The sequence below is a fragment of the Colias philodice genome, chromosome 30, assembly GCF_061535455.1.
Source record: "Colias philodice isolate Cphi_HAF_F1 chromosome 30, ilColPhil1 Martin Lab GWU primary, whole genome shotgun sequence".
Lineage (NCBI taxonomy): Eukaryota > Metazoa > Arthropoda > Insecta > Lepidoptera > Pieridae > Colias > Colias philodice.
Genome location: NC_143115.1, coordinates 220139 through 239548, shown reverse-complemented (window position 1 = coordinate 239548; position 19410 = coordinate 220139). Strand labels below are relative to the sequence as shown.

General features: G+C 31.8%; 2 protein-coding genes and 1 long non-coding RNA gene across 3 annotated transcripts in view; 2 read left to right on the top strand and 1 right to left on the bottom strand.

Moving 5' to 3' along the window:
* Window positions 1–9400, top strand: part of LOC149475321 (fatty acyl-CoA reductase wat-like) — a 69646-nt gene extending 60246 nt beyond the window's left edge. The window contains exons 7-11 of the mRNA XM_089713404.1: window positions 4891–5000; window positions 5526–5587; window positions 6277–6496; window positions 6896–7076; window positions 7425–9400. Of these exons, the coding sequence (XP_089569530.1) occupies window positions 4891–5000; window positions 5526–5587; window positions 6277–6496; window positions 6896–7076; window positions 7425–7776 (925 nt within the window). The 3' untranslated portion in view covers window positions 7777–9400. The remainder of the gene's footprint in view (window positions 1–4890; window positions 5001–5525; window positions 5588–6276; window positions 6497–6895; window positions 7077–7424) is intronic.
* LOC149475314 (uncharacterized) overlaps window positions 1–19410 on the bottom strand; it is a 159184-nt gene that overhangs the window by 78640 nt on the left and 61134 nt on the right. The window lies entirely within an intron of this gene.
* On the top strand, window positions 9922–12508 carry LOC149475320 (uncharacterized). The gene is made up of 2 exons (XM_089713246.1): window positions 9922–10171; window positions 10899–12508. The coding sequence occupies exons 1-2, from the start codon at window positions 9922–9924 to the stop codon at window positions 12506–12508; spliced, it is 1860 nt and encodes a 619-aa protein (XP_089569372.1).

Below are 19410 nucleotides of genomic sequence, written 5' to 3'. Positions count from 1 at the left end.
AAGTATTTACCACAAGTTGTATACGTAGTATATTATTATTATTAGTCTGTGCCACAAGTACATCAAAACTCTATAATTCATAAAAATAATATATTAACTAATTAATCCCTACTAATATATTACTGACATGAAATTTAGCACACATATAGAGAGTAACTTGGATTAAGAGGGCGTATAAAGCCAGATAATTCTACGATTAAGCCTCGCCCATTACGCGCCATGCCGCGCGCCCTCACAATACCCTCATACACCCGGCTCATCCAACGTACGTAAAGTTCATCGCACGCTAAATTATACACAATATTCTTCGCTCGTTCAACGCGTATTTTCGGTAGTTAGTAGGTATGTTGTCTAAAATAATTGTATAAAACAGTGAAGTTGAAATCATCACAAATTATGTAATATGTCTTTTTATTATTATTTGTTTATAATTATTAATGATAATCTATACATATTATAAAACAGTAAAAAAACTGTCTGTATGTAATATATAAAAAAAAACAATATTAGGGAAACAGTATAGAGCACGAATCCGTAAAAAAAGTCTGTCGAAATAGCGAGTATAGATACTATTTTTAAATAAACATACGCAGTCGACGACACACATTCCTCCAGAACTTTATTTTGATTAATTTGGTTATAGTCCATTGAATGAGTCCCTCCAAGGGGGGTCTAGAGTGCTTGAGTTAGTAACGTAAGATGTTTCTTCGGAAACATGTCAAGAGTCCCTAGGTAATAAACATACTAAAACCCCGGGCCACTAGGAGGAGCCCCGGAGTGGGGGGAGGGGGGAAATGGGTCCATTTTTTCATTTTTCGCTTAAATCTCAAAAACGGTACATTTTGGAGAAAAACTTTCAAAGAAAAATTGAAAGGCCATAAAATTATCTACAAGTTGTACCTGAATCATTTTTTCCTATATCCTACCGTTTCTGAGTTATACGCAGTAAAACATGATTTTGGCTCAAACAATTTCAACATCAATCGATCAAAAAATATTTCTTTCTTCCAAAAAACTCAAATGTGCAACTTGTGACCAGTACTGATAGATTGCTCTTAATTAGTTCTATAATTGGTAAAATAAACACATTCCTCCATGGAAGCCTTTAGGAGGAATCGATTGTCAAAATATTATATTAGGGCAGTTTGAGTTACTGAACTTGATCTTTTTATTTTTTTCTTCCAAAAAACTCAAAAGTGCAACTTGTGACCGGTACAGATAGATTGCTCATAATTAGGTCTATCATTGCTAAAAATACCAGATTCCACCACGGAGGCGTTTACGGGGAATTGAATTTTATCAGGGTAGTTACGATACATGAACTTTTTATTTTTTTTCTTCCAAAAAGCTCAAAAGTGCAACTTTTGACCGGTACAGATAGATTGCTCATAATTAGGTCTATCATTGATAAAAATACCAGATTCCACCATGGAGGCGTTTACGGGGAATTGAATTTTATTAGGGTAGTTAGTTAAAAAGTTCATGTATCGTAACTACCCTAATAAAATTCAATACCTCCTAAAGGCCTCCATGGTGGAATCTGGTTTTTTTATCAATGATAGACCTAATTATGAGCAATCTATCGGTACCGGTCACAAGTTGCACTTTTGAGTTTTTTTGGAAGAAAAAAAATAAAAAGTTCAAGTATCGTATCTACCCTAATAAAATTCAATTCCCCGTAAACGCCTCCATGGTGGAATCTAGTATTTTTAGCAATGATAGACCTAATTATGAGCAATCTATCTGTACCGGTCACAAGTTGCACTTTTGAGTTTTTTGGAAGAAAAAAATAAAAAGATCAAGTTCAGTAACTCAAACTACCCTAATATAGTATTTTGACAATCGATTCCTCCTAAAGGCTTCCATGGAGGAATGTGTTTATTTTACCAATTATAGACCTAATTAAGAGCAATCTATCAGTATCGGTCACAAGTTGCACTTTTGAGTTTTTTTGGAGAAAAAAAATAAAAAGTTCAAGTATCGTAACTACCCTAATAAAATTCAATTCCCCGTAAACGCCTCCGTGTCTGGTATTTTTATCAATGATAGACCCAATTATGAGCAATCTATCTGTACCGGTCACAAGTTGCACTTATGAGTTTTTTGGAAGAAAAAAATAAAAAGATCAAGTTCAGTAACTCAAACTACCATAATATAATATTTTGACAATCGATTCCTCCTAAAGGCTTCCATGGAGGAATGTGTTTATTTTACCAATTATAGACCTAATTAAGAGCAATCTATCAGTACCGGTCACAAGTTGCACTTTTGAGTTTTTTGGAAGAAAGAAATATTTTTTGATCGATTGATGTGGAAATTGTTTGAGCCAAAATCATGTTTTACTGCGTATAACTCAGAAACGGTAGGATATAGGAAAAAATGATTCAGGTACAACTTGTAGATAATTTTATGGCCTTTCAACTTTTTCTTGAAAGTTTTTCTCTAACATGTACCGTTTTTGAGATTTAAGCGAAAAATGAAAAAATGGACCCATTTTCCCCCTCCCCCCACTCCGGGGCTCCTCCTAGTGGCCCGGGGTTTTAGTATGTTTATTACCTAGGGACTCTTGACATGTTTCCGAAGAAACATCTTACGTTACTAACTCACGCACTCTAGAACTTTTTATTCAATGGACTATTAGATTGTACGACATTTTTCGACTCAGCAATTATTCTAAAAATAAAAATAAAAATTATCCTTTATAAAATATTATAAAGTTCTTCGAAATTTACGTATTATTTTATCGAGAGCTGGTAACTTTAGCAGGTACCTTTCTGGAGTATTTTTTTCTGCGTGGCAATAGTCAGTAGACACAGGTAGAGAGTGAGGGTCCACATTTTCCAAATTTAAAATTGTTCTGTGAAATTAGTAAATTACTTTCAAACAGGGTCAATTAAACAAATATAAATTATTCAAAGTCAAAATAGCGAGTATAGATAGTATTTTTAAATAAACATACACAGTCGACGATACACATTCCTCCAGAACTTTGTTTTTATCAAATTCGTTAGATTGTACAATATTTTTCGACTCTGCAATTATTCTGAAAATAAAAATAAATATTATCCTTGATTAATAAAAAAATAAAATATTATTTGAAAACTAGTTATTATTTTGTTCATATTAACAAATTTCTTCGGAATTTCTTCGTAATTTGTTGTATTATTTTATCGAGAGACGACTAAAAACATGTGATTCAACACTAGCTGATGCCCGCGACTTCGTTCGCGTGAACTTTAGACGTGAACAACTAGGAGAATTTATTTAGAGTAGGTGTAATTTATATATAATGGTATAGTTTGTTTGAGCTCCTAGGGTATGTTCCAGACCTTCGAATTTTTTAATTAAAATACCCATTAGACTGAACATTTTTTTTAAGACTTCATTCCTATAAATGTGTAGCTGGGCTCTTATGGGTCTATATCAGATGTTCCAGATCTTTGATTTTTTTTAATCAACAGAAAATTTCCATCAGACGCAACAATTTTTGTTGACGTCACTCCTATAAATGTTAGAGTGTGATCTCAGGGTCCCTCATCATACATTCTAGATCTTCGAATTTGCATATTTATATTGCCCAGATAATACCTACACAACAAAATAACTTTCATTCAAAGCCGTCCAATAGTTCCGGAGATTGGCGTGTACAAACAAACAGACAAACACAGACTTTACAGAATTTACACAAATAATAATATCCAAACTCGCCTGGATAAACTTTCTCAAATGAATCTATAGTTTAGGTGGTCTGTTGCGGTTCTGCATCAGGTGTTTCAGTTTTCAAAATAAATTATTATTTTATATTTCCCGGATAATATAATAGTACCTACACAACAAAATAACTTTCATTCAAATCCGTCCAGTAGTTCCGGAGATTAGCGTGTACAAACAAACAGACAAACACAGACAGTTTTTTTTATTTACGGGATAAAACTCATCCTATGACCTTTCTCAGGTCTCAAGCTATATCTGCACCAAAATTAGAGCCCAGACATACATACAGACAGACATACAAAAATTCTAAAAACTATATTTATGTATAGATATGTACTACATATTACTATGTAATACAGATTATGAATATATTATATATATACATATACATATGTATATTATAAAAAAATACCTATTCAATGTAAGTACAGTTTTGACTTTCGTACTGTTGTTTACCATTTTCAACAAATCAATATTCGGCGTAATTATAAGACACGGCGCAGCAATTTTAGCGTGGTCTACTCGTCTCAACGGAGCGATAGCGTCTGATGTATGAAATAGAATTATGTTTTTAGCTCCCGGAACGTGCGATGGAAGATGATTTCTTGCGTAATTAAAAATATAGTAAGCGCCAAAAGTGTTTTATCGTGATTAAACCAAAACTAAAAGTAATTACACAAAATGCTCTGACAAATATCATGCAAATGTTTTAATATAATTGTTTATGAAAAAAAAATCATAATAAGTATTACCATGTCCAGTAAAAAACGTAAAAGTGTGAAATTTAGAGGTAACTTCGTGAATTTTTTCTATCGAGTCAATTTCAATATTTTATGTTTTTGATCTGACAATATAATCGAAAATATCATCAAGTTTTACATATATTTTATTTTTTATATTTGGTCTTGAATATTACACGTATCAACTAAAAGTTGATTGGTGATTTGACTTTATACGCGCCCTTAACACATAGGATAGATTTTATCCGGAAATCCCGCGGGAGTATAGGAACTAGGCGGGCTTTTCTTTGAAAACGCGGGCGAAGCCGCGGGTGGAAAGCTAGTTAATTATAATTTCCAACAGCCATACTAATTTCTTACAGCTCTACCGATATAAAATATTATAAGTTAAACTATTAAATATTCTCTATTGTTTATATTTATCTTATTTTAACAGGCTACTAGGTGACTACCCAAACACATACGCTTATACAAAAGCAGTGGCAGAAGACATCGTCAGGAAGCACTCTACAGGTTTACCTGTAGTATTATTTCGACCATCTATCGGTATGTATTATTATATTCATATTGTTCTGCCTTATTGCCCCTTTTTACATTTTTTCGTTCCATAAGATCCTTCCTTGTGCATTAACAAAAGCGTAGAAAAATAAGCGGAGTTATCGAGCCGTTCTTGAGTTTTAAGCTTAACAACACATTTGATGATATTTTTTTTATGTATAGATTAGCTTTCCGCCCGCAGTTTCTCTCGCGTAGTAGAAGAAAATAAATAATTGTGGTCATAATGTCACATTTTTAATAAAGCGTCATCTAACGGTATTAAAAATACCATTGTTAGCATTAGAAAGTTTATACCAGGGCCCCAAAATTAGTTTTTAAAATCCGGCCCTGGCATATCTTTGTATTCGAAATTCCAATTAGAATTTAAAAATTTACAGAACACTTTTACTACCCCGCTTTAGGGGCCCCGTTTTTGTTTCCTCGTACAGTCTTATAATTATATCCTGTTTACGTTAAAACAAAAGAAAAATAACAAAAAGTTTTATACATTTTATGATTGTGTTTCGTCAACAGTTATAGCAACAGCCGAAGAGCCTGTGGCGGGATGGATTGACAATGTTTATGGACCAACTGGGGTGAGATTTATTCGTCAAATTGTTCTATCTTTTCATATTAATTTATGAATTAATTCTGTTTTAAGGCATCATACACACGATTAAACTTTGTCAAGTAAAAAAAAGACCAGAAAAGAATTTTTAGGTTGTTGTTATCACAATTTCACTTGGTTGCGTGGTAGATGTTACTGATTAGTGATAAGGCCGCCTACTGTGCTCTTTTTAGAATTTAATTTATATGTTTAATAATTTGCATGATGCGACGTTATATGCCTTTTTGAATGTTGGCAGAACAATGTTTTTTGAAGTAAAACTTCTTTAGGCACGTTGAAAGTAAATTTTCGAGGTCGTGTTATCGTAATACAATCACATTATGAGTATGGCGACGATTTTGGTATCTTTGAATTTTCCAAGAAGTTTCACTTCTGAGACGTATGCTCGGCACACCCGCACTTTTTCATCTTTATTGCATGTTTATTTTGGTGTCAATTATAAATGAACTAGCTTACTGCCCGCGGCATCGCCCGCTTTGTCTAAAACATAATAAATTATATACTAAAACCTTCCTCTTGAATCACTCTATCTATTAAAAAAACCGCATCAAAATCCGTTGCGTAGTTTTAAAGATTTAAGCATACAAAGGGACATAGGGACAGAGAAAGCGACTTTATTTTATACTATGTAGTGATTTGATATTAAAAATCGTGTAGGTGGTGGTGGGCGCGGCGGTGGGGCTGCTCCGCGTGATCAACTGCGAGCTGCGCGCCGCCGCGGACCTCGTGCCAGGCGACATGGTGGTGCGCGCGTGCGTGGCGGCGGCGTGGCGCGCGGCGCGCGGGCGGGCGGGCGACAACAGCGAGCACGCGCCCGATGACGCGCCGCCGATTGTGTATAACTACGTGTCGTCGCCGCGCAACCCGCTCACGTGGCGTGAGTGGTTTTTTTTATATTAGAGTGGGTAAACAGGCTTTTGGAAAAGCTAGTCGTATAAATATAAAAAATATGAATCCCCATTTTCCTCCGTCACGGCATTACGCGTGAACAGCTGGACCGATTTCGATAATTTTTATGTTCGATAAGTTCGTTATTATCAGGGGAAAGATCTTATGAAAGAAAAAACTTAAGAAATTTGAGGTAAAAATAAAAATAAATGAGCAAGGGGTATTTAAACTTCACGTTATACGTCGAGTTAGTTTTAAGAATTCGTACTAAAATGGTTAAAAAATACGCGTATTCACACAATAAACGTTGTCTAGCAATACACTTTCACCCAACACATAAATAAACTGACAATATTGGTCTCAAAATGACAGCCAAACCATTCCACAGAACAATACATGAAACTGAACGAGATCCAGGGCCTCAAGGTGCCGCCGACGCAAGCCCTGTGGTGTTACTTACTGGTGCTGACGCAGACGGACCTGGCCTACGCGATATACTCCTTCTTCCTGCACTGGGTGCCCGCGTACATTATAGATGCGATCGCTGTTGTTATTGGCAAGAAACCTATGTGAGTACTCTTGTGTCAAATAAAGTACAAAACGAAACAGAAGAAAATAAAAGAAAAGATGGTAAATAGGTGAAGCGATTTAAAATGGACAATTATTCGTATGAGTAAGAAAAATCTGTACTAATAAAGATAGTTTTGTTACGATTGAATTAAAAATTACTCTACCGATTTAAAAATACTGTTTCTATTATAATATACATTAAGTATACACTTTTTCTTGTTAAAAGGACATTAAAAAGTAGCTAAAAATGTTTATGACATGATTTTCGTCAATTCCTTGCAACGTGAAATACACACATACAACAATTTCGCATTTACAATATTGCTAATGTTATTTTCCTTGCACAGGTTAAAAAAAGCGTACAGAAAGATCGAGAAGTTCTCAGCAGTGATCAGCTACTTCTCGACCCGACAGTGGAAGTTCAGCAACCAGAACGTGCAGGATCTCTACGGGGAGATGTGCAAAGCTGACAGACACAATTTCAACTTTAACATGGCGGAATTAGACTGGGATTTGTACTTCCACAATCATGTGCGAGGCATTCGATTGTACCTCTTGAAGGATCCCTTGGACACCGTACCGCAGGGTTTGAGGAAACAAAATATGCTGAAAATGGCTAATTACCTACTTATTGCTGTGCTAGGTTTCGTTTTTATACGAGTGATGTGGTGGATCACGAAACTTGTTATAGGATTTTAGAGGCTCCGTTTTGGGGGCCCCGATATTTTTGTAATTACAATGTATGGATAAGAATTGTAAATGTATCTGTAAGTTAAACACAGTAATATTTATTACGGTTATTTGTAACTAGAATTGCTACTAATGACAATTAATGGTAAACGGAAATTGAATATACGAATGTATGTTTAAAGATATTTAATTTACTGTACCTATAGGAAAGATTATTTATCATGTGTTAAACATTAAAAACAAGTATATATGCAATTAATATATTATATTCTAAGTTACACATCTGCCTGTAGTAATTAAACAGATACAATGTTTTAATTAATTAAAAAAAACACGTTTAAATTAGTATCTCGATAACATCCTGTCTCTTTAGTTTTTAATATTCGGAGATGGCAGTATAAATTATTTATTTTACACACTTGGATATTTAAAAATCAACCCTAAATAAATAGGAATAGGTGTGAATATGCAATATTTAATAACCAGGAAGTAATTTGTGATTATATTTATACTAAATACTTAAATTAAGGCCGGTGTAGGCTCGGTCTATGAAGGTTGTGTAAAAGACTTAATATGTAGATTAACATTAGTTTTTTATGAGTTATTTGGACTTTGAAATACTTTATCATTATAATACATATCTAGCATCTGGTAGAGTAAATTTTTACGCGTTTTTTTGAGAGGAGACAAAACCAACAAATAAAAAAATCATGAAAATCCAAATAATTATTTTACAAGTATAGTAACTTATACGATTTTTTATATTATGTTAATAAGTGTGACGTCACATGCTAAGAACAACTTGTACAAATGTACACACATTTTTAGATATAGCTGATTCTATGCTCTATGGTGGTGTTATTATGTATCTAAGGGTGATAGTTCATCTCCAATATCTATAAATATAACCATAATAATATTATAGATCTGTCTGTTTGTTCGATTTCACGGCTGAACCACAGGAACGATTTGGATGAAATTTCTAATGTAAAAAAGTTGAAATCTAGCTTATTTTTTTTCAATATGTTGTTTAAATTAGTACTTTAATTGTTTAAAAAATGAAAGAAAGCTGTTATCTTTTCGTTTATTATTTAACTTTCAATTGCAATATTTTTTGAACCGATGGTAACAACTTCAACTCATACATTTATTTATTCAATTAGACTTCTTCTAGAAGCACTTTTGAATCGTCATAACCTAAGTTAACCATTTACCACCGGTTCGGAAAGCAGCAGTTATAAGAATCTATTTATTCACGTAACGGTGCATTTACATCAAACGAGCGAAAGCTCATTGTAACTCCACTATGTCAAATTCTCATAAACAGGCCTAGAGAATAATTTCGTCGTTCTAGTGCGTTTAAAAATTCTATGCAATGTTCTTATACTGAACAACTCTGAATACGTTCCGTTTACACTAAAAGATCATGAAAAAATGCTCTTGCTCTATGTTCGTTTGATGTAAATGCAGCGTAAGAAGAAAGTCCAGGGCCGGATTGAAACTCAGTAGAGCCCCAATTTATAATAAATCTTTATTGTGATACTTTTGCTCAGTAATGTTTAAGGTGTTATTATTATGTTTAAATTAAGTATATTATTTGCCATTTTATTGTAATAAAGATGATTTATAATAATTTTGTGTTTTATTTTCACGCCTTCAACTACTATACCTATAGCTCATCAAATACCTACAATTATTTTTATACTTTTTCACACGCTATTTACTCAAACATTTATTTTATCAACTAGATTTCACTTAGAAGCGCTTTTGAATCGTCAAAATACGAAAAAAAAAAATTCCATACGACCGGGTTTCAGTCAATACTAGCTTTCTGTCCGCGGCATCGTCCGCTGTACCTATTAACTTAAAAAAATTATATAAAAGCTGCTTCTTGAACGACTCTATTTCTTAAAAATACATCAATACTGTATGTAGTTTTAAATATCTAAGCATACATACATAGGGATAGGGGGTATGATATTATTTATTTACTTTTATTTATTTTATATTTTATCATATGAATTTATTTATTTTTAAAACATACTTATTCAAATACGATTGTAAAAAAAATAGAAGAGACACTCCACAATACACTCTTTCCGATCACAGCTAACAAATAAAAAAATCAACAAACGTCATAAAAATGTACATGACATGACCATTTACAAATATATTCTGATCATATTTATTTTTGATAATTTACATATAATTAAACCTGATTCCGATATTATAGTTTTAGATAAAGGTATGAATATATCGCCTTGTGGTATTGGTTTGGAGTTTTTTGTGGTTTTAAATGCAAAGGAAGATAACAATGTAGAATTGAATGGAGACCAATGTTTGGTAGATGATGATGGTGGAGTGCTGGATATTGTTGGCAGTTGCAATGGATTCATTCCTAAAGGTAATCTATACTTATATTTTAAAGCTGAAGAGTTTGTTTGTTTGAAGGCACTAATCTTAGGAGCAACTGGTCCGATTTGAAAAATTATTTCGGTGTTGGATAGCCCATTTATCGAGGAAGGCTATAGGCTATATAATTCTCCTGTTGGTCTTAGCGTGATGATATATAGTTATATATCATCACGCTAAGACCACACGCTAACAGGAGATGAGCAATACGGGTAAAACCGCAGGGCACAGCTAGTGTTCTTATAATGGCAGAAGTATGGTTATAAATCGATGCTTATGATAGGAATACGAAAGTCTGTCTGTCTATAGATATGTCACGCTTTTACAGAAAATTAGAAGATGAATTTCCCCGTTCGTAGATAAAACCGCGTAGCGCAGCTTCTAGTTAAAAAAAACATCATTCGTTGCTTCTCATAGTGAACACACACTAGCATTGCATTATATTTTTAAAGTTATTATAAGAGGAAATAAAAAGCAGCATTTGTACTATCATTATGCAAAATTTTCATTTTATCATTCAGGTCTGGTACTAGTGTAATAGTATTTCTTTTATTTAGCTTTTATAATGAACCAAGTTTCATACAAAATTCCCACTTCAAGGAAAAAATTTCAAAAAAAAATTATAGACATTTCATTTCTCTGAATATTATAAAATATTTTTTTTAATGACTGTTAATTGCTTTATAATCTTCGCCAACTCAACAAAATTATTATTTCAGATACAAAAAGAACATTCTCTCTAATAGCTCCGATTATAAACCCGTATCAAAGACGAGGATATTGCTCCATCTACGTTGATTCTAAATCATCTCGCAAACAAACAAACAAGAGAGAAATAGTTAACATCAATTTTGATACAACAGTCAAACATACAGACCCTAATAATCCAAATCTAAAAGTCTGTAAAGAGATAGATGAAGACCCTTTAAATAATTGCGCACCAGTTGACTGTGATAGTTTTTATAATGGAAAAAGGTCTTACTATCATCCTAAATATAAACGATGCATAGCACAGCCTCAATGTATCTCAACAAAAGAAACTCCAGATGTTATTTATAATCCTAATTCTAACGAATGTATAGAAGAATCTATAACACAGGAAGATATAGATTTCATTAAAGAAATAGATGCAAAACCAAGGCTTGCCAAAGACGTTCTTATTTTACAAAATCTGCATAACAATTCGGATGTTGTAGAATCTTATGTGAATCCAGACGAACTTAAAAGGAAAGCTAAGAATAAAACCAAGACCCTAACAAAAGAGGAAATACCAGATGAGTATTACATTAAAGTACTAATGAAAGACTGCTTTGTGGGTCACAAAGCACCGTTGTTTATCCTAAGTCTAGTTATATCTATACAGTGTTGCCTGATTTGCGTCATGATGTACTGCTTGACAAAAACCTGTGGCTGTTTCAAAGACAAAAAAGTGGTTAGAAAGTTTTTCAACTACCACCAAGACGTTTCAGTTACCACACCACTCATAAACACTAGTAATATAGATACCGAGACCACAGACTATCAATTCTTCAGCGAATCATCAAAGGTTGATCAGAAAATCAAGTGCTACAAGGCTTGTCAGAAAGAGATAACCAAAAATGTAAGGCCAAGTATGTCTGATGATATACTATCAAAATGTTTGAATCGACGCGACTGGGGTAAGCATACTAGATCTGATGTCATTCAGGAAGTAAACGAAACTAATGATAAAGAAAAAGTAATAGCCAATGATGATAAAACTGAAGTTAAAGTGATGTTCGAAGAGAAGGAAGCTAAAAATTCTACTAATTCAGAAGTAAATAAGAAGAAAACGTCCGATAAAAACGTTGAAGCGAACTGGTCGTCTGAACGCGAACTTAAATGCCATAGTTACAATGTAGATGACTCTAACATCACAGGCTTTATATCCAACCAGCCCAAAACTACACGATACATCACCGAACAACCTAGAAAAGGTACAATATCTTTGTCAACAGCGAAAGGCGCTCAGGCCTATTTCTCTAACGATTCCATAGACGACTTCCTATCCGAGCGAGGCATGATCTATTTAGCAGGAGAGAATGTGTCCAAATATACATTTACAGATTCTAGTGAATTGAAACCGTCTAGTTCGTCTGTATCGAGCAAAACGTCGAAGAATTTTGTGAAACATGTCCTGTCTTTGATACAAAAGAAGCCAAGAGGGCATTCGTCTGATCCAGGAGGTAAAAAAGATGCTTTAGATGTTGAGTTACTTCACATGTCGAAGGCTACGGTGTATTCGTCTAGTGATGATTCGGAATATAAGAAGAGATTTAGGAAACAGAAGGAGTCGAAGACGTCGTTGTGATTTGGTGTAGGTGTAATAAAGTATTTTAATTTGTTGTGTTTGTTTTTATGTTTTCACTACATAGTATAAAACAAAATCGCTTTCTCTGTCCCTATATGTCCCTATGTGTATGTATGCTTAAATCTTAAAAACTACGCAACGGAAGTTGAAAGAAAGTAGAGTGATTCTTGAGGAAGGTTTTAGTATAGGTATAATTAGATAGTAATGAATCAAGGAAATAACCAATCAAACTGAAATTATTTTTAACTTGAAATTTACTCTCAATATTAGATAATACTTACTAGCTTTCCACGGCTTCGCTCGCATAGTGGCCGGGATAAAACCTATCCTATGTTAATCCAAGTTACCGTCTATATTTGAGTTACATTTCATTGTAATCGGTTCAGCAGTATTTGCGTGAAACGAACTCTACACAGGTTATTGTCTGAGATAAAAGAATCAAAGGTTAAAAGAAATAAAACACAAAATAAATTTAATAATTTATTTCCTGTCTAAGTGCATAAGAGGATCGTTTTCAGGGCAGATGCAGGGCGGGCAGAGTGTAGACGTTTCTTCCGTGGGCGGCGTCACATAGCGGGGTGGGGTCACCTGGAATATAATATAATTAACTAGATTTCCGCCCGTGGCTTCGCCCGCATTTTCAAAGGAAGACCCGCATAGTTCCCGTTCCCGTGGGATTTCCGGGATAAAACCTATCCTATGTTGTTAATCCAAGTTACCCCTTGTAATCGGTTCAGTAGATACTATTTGCGTGAAAGAGTAACAAACACATCCTCACAAACTTTCGCATTTATAATATTAGAAGAATCTTAATACTATTATAAAGGCGAAAGTTTGTATGGATGTTTGTTACTCGTTCACGTAAAAACTACTGAACCGATTACAATGAAATTTAGCACACATATAGAGGGTAACTTGGATTAACACATAGGATAGGTTTTATCCCGGAAATCCCACGGGAACGGGAACTAACGGTTTTTCCTTTGAAAACGCGAGCGAAGCCGCGGGCGGAAATCTAGTAGGATTATATGTATACCTACATATGGAAATCTGAAGCGTGAGCATGAAAAGTATCATCAAAGTATTCGTATCGTAATCGAGAGCACGACTACTACTAGCTTTAGGCGCGCGGCTTCGTCCGCGTTGTCTAAAACTTAACAAATTGTTATTGAAAACACTACTGCATACAGCCTTTTCACTACATAGTATAAAACGAAGTCGCTTTTTCTCTCCCTATCTACGCTTAAATCTTTAAAACTACGTAACGGATTTTGATGCGTTTTTTTAATAGATAGATGTTACACATCAAAGAACATCCAAATCCGTTTCGTAGTAGATTGTATTTCCCAAAATGAAAAACCAATACACAAATCACCTTAATTTTCGGAAAATGAATATTGCCTATAAGTTTGAATCTTGGTAGAGGGCCTCTGGTCAGACACATACACTGAAAAAATACATTTAGGAAAAAATACATATTTTATTACTTTAAACTATTGTATCTTTGTTAAAAAACACTCAATATTTCACAAAAGCGGCTAACGTGAGTATTGTTCCCTCTCGAGATCCTGACAAACTAAATTATGCCTCGTTGTAAAACTGCGCTTTTCTCTAAAAGTGGACCTATCATGCTTGTAAAAATATTTAACCATGTTCCTAAATGCATAAGAAACCAAACATTGAATGTGTTTAAAAATAAGTTAAAGAAATGGCTGATCATTAATTGTTTTTATAGCCAAAAAGAATTTTTTGACCTTAAATGATAATTGTTAAATCGATTATATAATATGCATGTGTAGTGTATTAGATCTAGTACCTATCTGTTTTACGCATATATTTGCATGCTTTATACAAAGCGAAACATGTTGAACAATTACCTCTTTACACCTCTCTGTACCATGTTTTTGGCAAATAAATGTTATTTTATTTTATTTCTTATTTTATTACTGTACTACGTCTTTTGTGAAAGCTCTTTAGAAGTAGGTCATTGTAAATGATTGATTTTTCGAGTCATTAAACTGTAGAAATTATAAAATAATAACTTACTCCGGGCTGTAATAAAAATGTATTTAATAATATTAATAAAAAAAACTTCGTAATAGTTAAATGCAAGTTAATTAAAAAAAATATGTTACTGCAAATAATATACAAACATAACTTAATAGTTAAAGAACCCACTAAGATATATTATATTTTGATATAATTTATGTTTTCTTTTATATATTTACTAGCGGTCCGCCCCGGCTTCGCCCGTGGTACATATTTACGTTTTCTCTACATAAGAACCATCCTCGTACTTCAAGGAATATAATAAAAAAAGAATTATCGAAATCGGTTCAGCCGTTCTCGAGTTATGCGCTTACCAACACATTTTGCGATTCATTTTTATATATAAGAAGATTTATTTAGTAGTAAGTACTTACTTTCTGAAATTTATTGAAATAAAAGGTCATTAATTGTTTAAATAAAATATAGGTACATTCACAATTCACAATAAAAAATATAAAACATAGGTAGTTTTCAATAAAAAAAATACTTACAGATCTTGGCTATAAATGTAGAGAAAACAAATTATTTGTATTTTTTTAAATATAAATTAATCATAAATTTTAAAAATATTTAGTTTTACTTACACGTGTCTAAAATTCAATTAAAATTGTTTAAAAAATAGTAAAAATGCTTTTTTATTATTTTATATTTTATTAATTAAAAATAGTTATTTATTTACTTACAAAATACTGGAATTTTGAATGGGTTTTGTTTATTATTAGGTAATTTATAATTATGTGCGAACAATTTTTTAAGTAGGTAACTACTCACTGTAATCTGTAATTTATAATTAATAATTAGGTTTTATTTTCACAAAGACATTCCAAACTATTGGAAAATCGTAAAATCGTACAAAACAAACACAAAGTATGTGCATTACTTCTTTTAATTTAAAAAATAAAATTATAAAAAATACATACCCATTTCTGGATCAAAAAATAAATATATTTAATGCACGGTCTATATATTTTAATATAATATTGAAAAAAAAACATTTTTGAAGTTAAAGTATATATTTTTGATATGAAAACACATAAGTTTTTACCTCAGTCTAAAACAGAGAAATATAATATATAAAAATAATTAGAATGTATTTTCATACGATATGACAAAATTAAATATAAATTTTAATTAATTATTTATTTAAATCCTACTCACGTAGACTTGCTAAAATAAATAGATTCATTAATTCATCCAATCATAAAAAAAAATTTAATGAAATATTATGTTTAATTTTTAACTATTTATGACCATACCAGTAACTGTAAAAGAAAGTATTTTTCTGTTATTGGATGCAGATTTTGAAATATTAATTTAAAAAAATGTTTGTCCACTTACACCGCCATTCTGTTAATGTAAAAAAACGTAAATTTTAATAGTTTGAAATTGATATTAATTTCAACAAAAAAATCTTTAGTTCATTACTTTTGAGATCGGTTAACATTGTGTTAAAATAATAATATATTGATTATTAAATAAATGTATCAGAATAAAATTATTTAATAATTTAATAATGGATTAAAAGACCTAGTACATACCGCCATCTGTTGAATTATTTGAGAAGCATTAATAAATGTAAATCAATAAATTGCACTATTAAATAATACTATAATGTAAAATACTACATTATTAAAACTACGAAAAATAAATATTTAAATAGGTACTAAAAATAACCTACTTACTGTTATCTATAAAAGCAAAAAAATTATATTTTAATCTTATAATTAGGGACTAGAAGACAGAATTATCTAATAAATGTGATGAAATAATAATGCTGAGATTTTATTTATTAATTGTTAAGCTATTACCAAAAACTACTCTATCAGTTCTTTAAATTATTAAACGATTAAAAAGCTTTACTGAGTACCTAACAGGCTGTAAACTCAAACTAAAACATTTATTTATTCAATTAGACTTCTTCGAGAAGCACTTTCGAATCGTCATTACATATTCTTAACATTTACCACCGATTCGGAAAGCAGTATCCATGGAGAAGAACAGGCTTAACTTCATAGTTAAGCCGTTGCTTGGAACATTATTATGCAGTTGGAACTCCATAGTTGCTCTTTACATGGACTCTTTATGTCAAATAATGATTTTAAAATTTTAAAAGTCGATAATGATTTTAAAAGAACAAATACGAATTTCTTGTCCGTTCTTCTCCGTAGGAAATGCTTTCCGAATCAGCTTTGAGTTTGAGTAACGTTTGAGTTTGAGTTTATGCCGGACAAATCCGGTGTAGTATAGTGATATGTTGGAAAAATAAAACATATTACGGTAAATAAAAAGCTCACATTCAACTGAAAGTAAATTTTATTTATTTATTCACTTTATAATATAAAACACGAAAATTGAATTCGAATTTAATATATTACTTACAATATCCTGGAAAGATAAATTTATATAATAACAATTAATATTCCAAATAATTTTATAAATTATTCTTAAATAACATTTAAATGAGGCAAACTTGATTTATTTTTAACTAGCGGTCCGGCCCGGCTTCGCCCGTGGTACATATTTACGTTTTCTCTACATTTGAACCATCCTCGTACTTCAAGGAATATTATAAAAAAAGAATTAACGAAATCGGTTCAACTGTTCTCGAGTTTTGCGCTTTTTTATACTGAGTACCTAATTAATCTCTCTCTCTTTGAGTAATTAATTAATAAATAACAATAAATTGAGTTAAAATAATTTAGTAAGTTTACATCAAAGAGCTCATTCTAATCCCACTATGTCAAATTCTTCTTGTAGGCGTAGAGCTTTCGTTGTTCTTAGTGCATAAAAAGATTCTATGCAATGTTCTAATACTGAACAACACTGAATACGAGTTTTTTTACACTAAAAGATCACGAAAGAATGCACTTGCTCTAGCTCTAGCTCTATGTTCGTAAATTTAAATTAAATTTGTACATACCTGGCCCTATTGTAGAAAAACAAATGAACCAATTTCTTTATTAATTCATTTAAAATAATTTTAATTATTACATTTTATGTTGAAATTAAAATATCATACAAACCTTTACCTGAAAAGAGATATATACTACTATAAGCATTCTTATTCTTATTATATAATATCTATACTAATATTATAAAGCTGAGAGTTTGTTTGAACGCGCTAATCTCAGGAACTACTGGTCCGATTTGAAAAATTATTTCGGTGTTAGATAGCCCATTTATCGAGGAAGGCTATAGGCTATATTATAATATCATCACGCTAAGACCAACAGGCGTTTAGCACTGCGGGTAAATCCGCAGGGCACAGCTAGTTATTTATAATTAATGAAAGAATACAGGTTCTATAACTTACTGGTTTCTGAAACATAATGAGAATTGTATAAATAAAACTCATTTTTGTACCTACTAAATTTCATCAAAATCTGTTTATTAAAGAAGATATAAAAGATTTTCAAATTGACAATATAAATGTTTTACTTACTCCCTGTGTTCCTGTAACATAATGTAGAATAAAACATAAATAAATAAAAACAAATATTATTTAAATATCATAATTTGTAGACACTTACAGGTGGAAAGTTTAACAGGCGCCCGCGCCATGAAAAAAATAAAATTTTAATAATTTTCTTGTAGGTTGGTAAGTACCTAAAACTAAGTAGTTTCTTAGAAATAAGGTTCAAGGTATCTATATACTAATAATAATATTATAAAGCTGTAGAGTTTGTTTGTTTGAATGCGCTAATCTCGGGAACTACTGGTCCGATTTGAAAAATTCCTTCGGTGTTAGATAGCCCATTCATCGAAGAAAGATATAGGCTATAGAATATCATCTAGCTAAGACCAACAGGAGCGGAGCACTGTGGGTTAACCCGATAAGCACAGCTAGTAGGTTACTAAGAATCTAATTATATGTAGAGCAAAATGAATTTATTAGTGTAGTAATAATATATGTATAAATAAAGTCATGTTATGCCTGAAAAAATTTACACTGAAAACATTTATGCATGTACTTAAATGTTTTCAAATAGTTTTGCTATTTGGCCATAATATTTAAAACAGGTTAAAAATGGTTCTGTTTTAATTAATTTATTCCAAAAACTTACGTAACGATCCTGAAAGATAATTTCGTTTTTTAACAAACAAAAAATACTTTAAATATTTTTGTTTATTCAAACATTTCACAGTCAATTTGAAAATAACCACATGTATTTTTATAATAAGTGAATATTTTTTAAAAGGTATCACAAATCATTTTATTTTTTACATTACTGGGAATCGAACTCACACCTAACCACTGCACCACTAGATAATAAATAATATTATAGTTATATACTTACTGTAAACTGTAATTTAATAAATCATCTATACATATAATAAAATCGTAGGAAAGTCAAAACTGTACATTGAATATTTTTTTAAAAGAATACATAATCCATGATCTATAATCGATATAGAAGCCAAAAACATAGTTTTAGAATTTTTGTCTGTTTGTCTGTTTGTCTGTTTGTCTGTATGTTTGTCCAGGCTAATCTCGAAAAGTACTGCATAGATTGACTTCAAATTTTGCATGAATATTACTAACAGGTCGGGTGAGGCTTTTTTAAACATATTATCATGCTATCACCTCCGGGGGAGGAGCTGTGAACCTTTTTTTTTCTTACGTATTCCGTGTATTACGACAGCGTACAATCTAAAGACTCATGTTTAAATGTTGGTTTCGGGTAAGCCATGCTATTATCTAGCTTTACACAATAAAAACTATGTCATTTACGTAATTTGGGCAGAGAATCAGTTTAATGAATTTAGTAGTATAAAGACAAATTTGAAACAGCGCCATCTATGAGATTTCGTAAAAATCAAATCAATTTACATGTTAACACTACTGAACACAA

What these genes read in the sequence shown, in the direction of transcription:
- LOC149475320 (XM_089713246.1), top strand. Translation starts at nt 9,922, where the DNA reads ATGACCATTTACAAATATATTCTGATCATATTTATTTTTGATAATTTA. An exon ending in CAATGGATTCATTCCTAAAG is followed by an intron (nt 10,172 to 10,898) that starts GTAATCTATACT and finishes TTATTATTTCAG; the next exon opens with ATACAAAAAGAACATTCTCT.